Source organism: Bison bison, unplaced genomic scaffold (assembly GCF_000754665.1).
Source record: "Bison bison bison isolate TAMUID 2011002044 unplaced genomic scaffold, Bison_UMD1.0 scf7180017864263, whole genome shotgun sequence".
NCBI classification, from domain to species: domain Eukaryota; kingdom Metazoa; phylum Chordata; class Mammalia; order Artiodactyla; family Bovidae; genus Bison; species Bison bison.
In genome coordinates, this window is record NW_011494835.1 from 6808842 (window position 1) to 6817787 (window position 8946).

Consider the following 8946-nt stretch of genomic DNA (forward strand, 5'->3'; position numbering starts at 1 on the left):
AATAAACTTTAAAATACATTGTTTCCATTTCTAAATCCAGATTCAATGGACACAAACAAGTTCTCTCTCTGTTCCTCTTCCCCTCTTCCTCTTTATTTCTTGCATTTCTCACTTGACTCTTTCTCCAACTCCAGGAAGGAAAGGTAGAAGTATTGCTTTGGCTTCAGGGGATTCCTGATCCTTCTCACTCTCCAGTTTTGCATGAGGGATTTAGCTTCAACCCTAGAGGACTGGCAGGTCATGCTCTATTTAACACTCTGGCATAAAGGTTAAAAGTGAAGGGGTTTTAAAGTGAGTACATACATAGTTTTTCTAATTGTAGTTATGCCTTTTCAATTAGTTTATTACTTTATTCCAGCAACAATAAACTATTAAAAGACATTATCTTCAACCTAGATAGCATATTGAAAAGCAGAGACATTACTTTGCCAACAAAGGTCCATCTAGTCAAGGCTATGGTTTTTCCAGTGGTCATGTATGGATGTGAGAGTTGGACTGTGAAGAAAGCTGAGTGCCAAAGAATTGATGCTTTTGAACTGTGGTGTTGGAGAAGACTCTTGAGAGTCCCTTGGACTGCAAGGAGATCCAACCAGTGCATTCTGAAGGAGATCAGCCCTGGGATTTCTTTGGAAGGAATGATGCTAAAGCTGAAACTCCAGTACTTCAGCCACCTCATGCAAAGAGTTGACTCATTGGAAAAGACTCTGATGCTGGGAGAGATTGGGGGCAGGAGGAAAATGGGACGACAGAGGATGAGATGGCTGGATGGCATCACCGACTCAATGGATGTGAGTTTGAGTGAACTCCGGGAGTTGGTGATGGACAGGGAGGCCTGGCGTGCTGCAATTCATGGGGTGGCAAAGAGTCGGACACGACTGAGCGACTGAACTGAACTGAACTGAGTGCAAACAAAATCAGTATTAGCTTGAGATGCTTATAGAAGTCACCTGAAAGAATTTCTTAAAAATAAATTTAACACCAGTTAGTGATTATTTCTACGGTATATCCTCACAATGGCCAGTTTTGGTTGTCACTACGAAGTGAAGTGAAGTGAAGTCGCTCAGTTGTGTCAGACTCTTTGTGACTCCACGGACTATACCCTACCAGGCTCCTCTGTCCATGGGATTTTCCAGGCAATAGTACTGGAGTGGATTGCCATTTCCTTCTCCAGGAGATCTTCCCAACCCAGAGATCGAACCCAGGTGTCCCGCATTGTAGGCAGACGCTTTACCGTCTGAGCCACCAGGGTCACTATAAGAAATACTTATATGTCTTTGAAATACGACTTTAAAATGAAATACACTGAAGTGAGTATCAGGGCTTCCCAGGTGGCTCAGTGGTAAAGAATCTGCCTACCAGTGCAGGAGACACAGGAGATGAGACTTGGATCCCTGGGTTGGGAAGATCCCATGGAAAAGGAAATGGCAACCCATCCCAGTATTTTTGCCTGAAAAATCCCATGGACAGAGGAGCCTGGAGGGCTACAGTCCATGGAGTAACAAAGAGTTAGACACAACTTATCAACTTAGTACGCAGAAAGTGGGTATCATTGTGAAGGTAAAAAAAATGCACATTTACAAGATGGTTGAAATTATTGTCCTAGTATTATGCAAATGGAATTCGTGGCTCAGGATAAATTTTTCAGAGTTATTAATATACCTTAAACAACATAGACTGAAGTGAAGACTGTGTCCTCTGGAAAAATGTAAAGAAAACCTGAAGTGTTTCTAGGAATGACAGAAATACTTAACAGAGGTTCAAGTGAAGACCTTAGTTTATGAATTTTGGATTTTCTACATTGAAGAGTTTTAAAGTGCTTGTAAAATAATGAAAAGCAGGAAAAAAGAAAATATTTGACCATTTTTATCTTCATCCTTTAAATGTTTATATGTTCAAGTCTGGACAAAGAGACTACCTGAGATTCAGTCATCCTGAACGTGCACCTAGTATAAACTTGACACTTGAACTTAAAGGCAAAACAAGTATCTTATACACAGCTTAATTATGTTATTGAATTCTATTGTAACACTTTTGTCATTCTTACATCATGTTTCTGAATTTAAATTCCCAGGAGAGAATCATGCTATAATCGAAATGTAATAAATGCAGCTAGCTATATTGAAGATTAAAAATACTACTTTAAAAGAATATGAATATGTGGCTTGTGCTCAAATAATACAGTTAGAAAACATGACTGAGTCATTGGCTAAGGTAAGTTCTCATTGTGTACTAGTAATAGAGTCATGTACCTGCTCTTGGAGCGTCTTTGAATTTCTTAGGAATGAGATGTTAATAATTTAGGGGGGAAAAAAAATAATTTAAGGGAGAAGTGTTAGTCAAACTAGTTAAGAAATTTAAACCTATTTTACCAGTCATGCTATGACTCTGCACATATTACTTCTCTACACCTGTTTCTACATCTATAAAATGGGAATGATAATACTACCCACCTCATAAGGCTTTGATCCAAGTTAATACTAACATACTTGAAAGCAGTTAGGAAAAACCATACACATGTCAGGAGCTCAATAACTCTGAATTCTTCTACTTTAGCCTTTTCCTCCTAGTGACAATATTCACGGCCTTCTTATTTTTCCCCATAAAGGCCTTTTTGTAATACAAAAAGCGAATACAATAAAATACCATAGAAACCTAATCGAGCAGAAAATTGAAATGTAGAGATGAAAACGAGTTTATTTTAAGCAGAACACCACATGTCATAGATTAGGCTAATGAAGAGTTTATCTCCTTCACCGTGGATGTGTGGGCGCCAACTCACACATCTAAGAAGCCAAGTCTCTAGTGTGACAGGTTTCTTCCTTCCCTCCCACCACTGTGTACAGTGCTCACTGACTTGAAACTTAACTGAGGTGAGCAGTCATGCAAGCAAAAGAAAATACCTCTCCATCCAGAAGAGGTCAAACTCCGACCCCAGGAAAACATATAGGCAACACCTTGCCTTAAAGCAACAATACCCAGCCTTGAGATCTAATGCCTGGTGATCTAGGTGGAGCTGATGCAATAATGAAAGAAATAAAGCACATAATCAATGTAATGCGGTTGAAGCTTCCCGAAACCATCCCCCGCCCATCCCCTGGTCCGCGGAAAAAATTGTCTTCCATGAAACCAATTTCTGGTGCCAAAAAGGTTGGGTACTACTGCTTTAAAGGACTTGGAACAGCAAATTGAAGATGCAGCAGCATATAAAACTGTAAGTAAAATCCGCTTCCACTGACAGTTCCACAAAACACTGCAAGGCCACGGTTGACGAGAGACACACAGACCCTGCTTCAGAAAAAGCATGCGTGACATGTGTTAATGTTTATAAAAAACTCCCCACTCTTTTAGTTGGCAAGGGCTTGCTTTTAGTCCAAATAATATTCTCCAGAAGTTCCTGGGCCTCTTGGATCCCCTGTCTTGCAGCAACATGAAGGAGCATCTCTATGTCCCTAGGAGAGAGAGTTACTTAGTAGAATCACAAAGAAAAAGTGAATTCAAAGAACCTGCATGTCCAAGTGTTTAGGCTAAGGGCCATGTTAACACCTGTTTAGACTCATTCTAAGGTACTGAGTGAAACACTTGCCATTTCATCTGGGTTTCATCATGAGTGTCTTCATAATAAAATAAAAAACTACCCAAAGAAACAGTCTTACAACATCAGAGTCCAGCTGGATACTTTTGCCCCATTTAGAAAAATTTTTCCAGCCAAGACTCTTAGGTAATGTCTGAGACACCCCTTTCTTACAAGCAAATTCTATATTTTGGTTTGAGAGTGGTAACTGGAGAGGGGCTCCATTCAACCTGCTCATCAGTCAGTTGTAAAACTGTCCACCAGCAGTTGTGAAAGAGAACACTGACTGCACCGTATGATTTGGCTGCCTCCCATTGGTCATTTCAAAATTTCATTACCAAGTAATGCGTGAAACTGATATACCTGCGTGTTACACCAAGTCCCTAGACCCACACCATCCTTCAGGCTCTCACTGAGACTCCTTCTTTCTGAACCTCATCTACTCATCAGCTTGAGCTGGATTGGAGTCTACAATTGGGGGGTGGGAATTACACATAGAACGTGGTAATGGAATACATGTCAGTTGCATTTCTTAAAACAAGCTGAAAATTGAAGTTTATTTGGGGAAGGCCTATGAAAGAAGATGTTTCTGACTCAGAATCTCTGCATGAAAATATCACAGATTATGAACTACTCAAAAACTTTAAGAAAAACTTCTCCAGAGAAAAAAGTAGTATTTCTCTTGGGACTGTGAATAATCAAAAGGGGATTCATCTCATAAACACAAACAGAATTTGTGTCCCCAAAGAGCTTTCTACCTTATACTCTTCCATGTTCTGTTCTGTTTATGAGAAAATGCTCTACAGCTGTAAAGATGGGACTCCTAGGAACCTTAAAAATTCACAGGAGACTCTTAGGATCATGAAATAACCTGGCCTTTCATTTTGGACTCATCAGATACCTTATGAATTTATTCCATGGGCTCTATGCACATATATGAATCTTAGATCCTTTTACTTTGTGACTTTTATCATAACTCATAGCACTGTAAGTAGATAAAAAGGCAAGAGTGGGAAGTGCACTATATATAAAATGCTTTCATCTGTCAATTTCAGGTAATGTATGGGGGCAGGTTTAGAAGGAATGACATCTCAGTTGGAAGGGAGAAGACTGCTAATTTTCATTACCCTACTTCCATGGATCCAGTTATGTTTTTCAGTTTTCCTACTGCAAGGTTAAAGGAACCATGAGGATGGTTCTGCTGGGAGGCTCGTCTGAAAAAGAGAGGAAAAGAAAATGGAAGTGGAAATCAGATTGGAGAGGAATATGCAACAAAAAACAAGGAAACAATGCTGTGAAAATGGATTCCCTTAATACAACCAAAGGCACTGCTAATACAAATATGTAACCATTACTGGAAATCATGGGGCTTCCCAGGTGGCACTAGTGGTAAAGAACCTGCCTCCCAGTGCAGATGACGTAAGAGAGGCTGGTTTGGTCCCTGGGTCAGGAAGATCCCCTGGAGGAAGACATGGCAACCCACTCCAATAGTATTGCCTGGTGAATCCCATAGAGGAGCCTGGCGAGCTACAGTCCATAGGGCCGCAGAGTCAGGCATGACTGAAGGACACTCTGAAAAACCATTACTTCTGTCTTTTACATTGGGACAAATGTTAATAAGCCTCTTTCATTAAAAAAAAAAAAAAAAACAACGAAAACTCTTATTTGAAACAAGCAAAGCATTTAAAAAAAAAAACAAAACTGATGTTGTAAGACTATTTCAATCACTTATTTGTTCCAAACTCATTCATCAGCTTCTCCAAACATTAAAATAATTACAATCTTCTCTCCAAAATATATAGGAAATCAAAATATAGGAAAGGACCATCTGGGAATATTAGGAATTCAGTAGCATGTAACCTGATTCTTAAGCACTATTTCCAGTTGCTGAAATATGTAATGTGCCAATATTTCCAACAGAAATTTCTACAAAGATGACAATGTTTGGCATCTGTGCTTTCCACTACAGTAACCATTAGCTGTGTGTGAGTATTAAATACTTGAAATGTAGATAGTGCAACGAGAAACTGAATTTTTTTAGTTTATTTAAATTTAAATGACCACATGTGGTCAATGGCCATCATATTGGGCAGTGCAATTTATATAATTATTGCCTTGCTACTTTGCAGTTCTTTTCATTTATTTATGATTAGGTGGGAAAAGTCCAAATTACAAGGAAATATACAAAAGTTTTCTATCTCTAATGCATAAACATTTTGAAAAGTAAGCAGGAAAATAACAACATCCACTGGGAAAGTGAGCAGACTGCATGAATAGACTTTTCACAGGGAAAAAAAATATTAAAATTACAACATGCTGTGTGTGCTTAGTCATTCAGCCGTGTCCAACTCTTTGTGACCCCATGGACTGTAGCTCGCTAGGCTTCTCCCTCCATGGAATTCTCCAGGCAAGAATACTGGAGTGAGTTGACATTCCCTTCTCCAGGGGATCTTTCCAATCCAGGGATTGAACCTGGGTCTCCTACATTGTGAGTGGATTCTTTACCATCTGAGCCACCAGACATTTAGATAAGAAAGCTTCACAATTGACAAAAAGAAAACTTTAATGAGGCACTAATTTAATAAATAAATTTAATGAGTCATGAACCATAAAAGATATGTTTAAAATATGCTGGGAGGAATCTTGCCTTGTAATACTTTCCCCATCCCATTCCTGACAGTGGACTCCATCACTGAAAAAGAAATGTTTTTGAAATTGGCTTTTAACTGTATGCCCCATGTAAGGAAGGTCTGGTTTACAAAATATTATTTAGGGCAACACTTCTAAAATTTTAATCCATGTACTAGCCACCCCAGAATCTTGTTATAATGAAGATTATGAATCTTCATTCACTATAACAAATGAATCTTGTTATAATGTTTCAGTAGGGCTGGGGTTAGGGCCTCAAATACTGCATTTCGAACAAGTACCTGCCTGGTGATACCAGTGTTGCTGGTGTGTGGCCTAGGTCTCAGTAGCAAGGCTTCCAGCCAAGCAGAGTTAAATACCAACCATGCTTAGCCATTCTAGAGCCATGTCATTCCCTTCCTGATTCTCAAAGGTACTTCTTCTGTTGGTAGGTGAATTTGGTCAGAATATCCACTTTAAACTTTGTTTTAAAATGTGTTACTGAAATGACTTCCTCTGCTGGTTCGTTTTTACTTTATAAATCAATGTGGACTTCTAGAGCAGTGGTTTGACTTCCCTACACGTTACAGCTACCCAGGATGCTTTTCAGCACAACTCAGTCAGTCTGGAGTTGGGCATTAGTATGTTTCAAAAGCTCGCCAGGGGACTCTAATATGTAGCCAAGCTTGTCACCCACTATTCTAGCAAGAAGACAAAAAGCATCTGAGAAGGATGATCTCATCAATACGAGGGCAATGGCAAAGCCATGGCTGTGCTCACTGCTCACTCAGATAACCAAACACTTCTCTGGATCATAGGAGACTCTGATCATCAGCATTACCCTATAGAAATAAAATGCATGCCATGGTAATTTTAAATGTCCTGATAGCCACATCAAAAGTTTTAAAAGGAATAAGTAAAGTTAAATAATATATTTTATTTAATCCTATATATCCAACATATTATCATTCAATGTATAATCAATACAAAGAATTGTTGGTAAGATATTTTATATTCCTTTCTTCATATGAAGTCTTGGAAACTCTGTGTGTACTTTACATGCATAGCACATTCCATTCACACTAACCACACTTCAAGGGCTCAGAGGCCTATGTGGCTAGTCACTGCCATATTGGACAATATCGTTTTAAAGAATACTATGGCAAAATTCCATTTTCAGGGGTTTCTACTTTTGATGAAATTGAGACTTCATGAACCCTAAGCCAGTTCTCTATATCAAGTGACTTTGACCTTAGTCCTAACTTGTCCTTGTTTTCTACCACAGTCTCCATGTAGAATGGAGTTTCTAACATCTCAGAGCCTATTTATTCCCATTGTCTAACCCTTAGAGTGTTAGGTAAAGCATTCAAGTCTTTGTTTCCAAAGTTATTATTACTTTCTCAAACTGCAAATATAATATGTTTTTTTCTGTGAGGACTCATCACACCAATGCTATACAATCAGAATTACAAAAGCTGCCCGTGGAAAAATTTGTATATTGAATGGAATTTAGGCCCAAAATAGAATAAACAATAGATAAATGCATTTCTACTTTTAAATTCAAATGAATCTGTCTCTAATTGTCAAGAGTTCAAAACTTTAATAAGCAAGGTAATGCTAATACAGTGCTGGTTAATAAAATTATTGATGTTCTGGATCTTGATCTAGAATAGTACATATTCTCCAGTTTAGCTCTTTTAAAGCTAATCTGTAGACTGTTTTGAAATGCATGAGCCATCACTTCCGTCACTAATCCTACCTCACTGCTGAGTGGAAAAAGAAGTTACCAACACTTTAAGAAAGTGTACCTTATTTTTGTTCTAGAGAAGAAGCGCCAAAATCATAAGGTTTTCTATCTCAGCACTTCCTGAAATGACAGCTCTAGAGGTTTGCTTTTGGTAGGGGTTGTTTTTCTTACCTAAACCAGTGCATTGCCATCTCTTGATCCTTCACCACACCAGCTCCTGGGTGAAACCAAAGGGTATCAGAGAAAAAAGGGACTCAGTCAATTATTAACTAAAATCTTCTGTAAACCTAGAGATACATAAACAAATTCTAACCAGCAAACGCCTCTCCTTCCCTTTCCCCTAGTAAAATGAGCACAAGATGAGCAAAGGAGTTACCTTTCAGGTATCTCTGGCCAACAATATGCTGGGCACTGGGGTACCCCAAGTGAGCATAAAGATGTGCCACATGGAAATGGAAGCTCTGGGAATACAGCCAGATGTAAAGCAGAGAGACCATGCTTCCTGATATGACTAGGAGCTACAAAAATAAAGAGGAACAAGAAGAGAAGTGTGGGGATATACTTACGGTTCAGACGTGGGAGAAATGAATATATTCTAGAAGAAAGGCATTTCAGGATGAGATTCATATGGTTTACAGATGAAGGATGTTCCGCATAGGTCTCTGTTTATAGGGGAACATTATCACTAGTCTTTTATTTTTAATCATTCTGGGTGGTATACTTTTAATTTTCTGGGTGATGTAATATAACTGGCTTGGGTAACTACTTAGGATTGGATACTGACCAATAGGATCTTAAGGAAAAAAAGGGGGAAAAAATGAAGGCAGAAACAAAAGAGGAAGCAGAAAAGAGAATTAATATGTTTGCTGTTTGGGCAGAAATATGGTGCTGAGGCTAAGGTGGGAGGGAGGTTCCTGCCCTGTTCTGCCAGTCTGAAGGACCCACAGCCCTGGTCTCCTCTGACACTTCTGGCTGCAATGACAGAATTAAAAGACCTTCA

The 8946-nt window shown here is 38.9% G+C and overlaps 1 protein-coding gene across 1 annotated transcript in view; it reads right to left on the reverse strand.

Moving 5' to 3' along the window:
* Positions 1 to 2676: 2676 nt before the first annotated feature.
* Positions 2677 to 8946, reverse strand: part of LOC104994649 — a 21796-nt gene continuing 15526 nt past the window's right edge. The window contains exons 2-5 of the mRNA XM_010848296.1: positions 8323 to 8464; positions 8118 to 8163; positions 4699 to 4785; positions 2677 to 3449 (exon numbers count right to left, since the gene is read on the reverse strand). Coding sequence (XP_010846598.1) covers positions 3323 to 3449; positions 4699 to 4785; positions 8118 to 8163; positions 8323 to 8464 — 402 coding nt within the window. The 3' untranslated portion in view covers positions 2677 to 3322. The remainder of the gene's footprint in view (positions 3450 to 4698; positions 4786 to 8117; positions 8164 to 8322; positions 8465 to 8946) is intronic.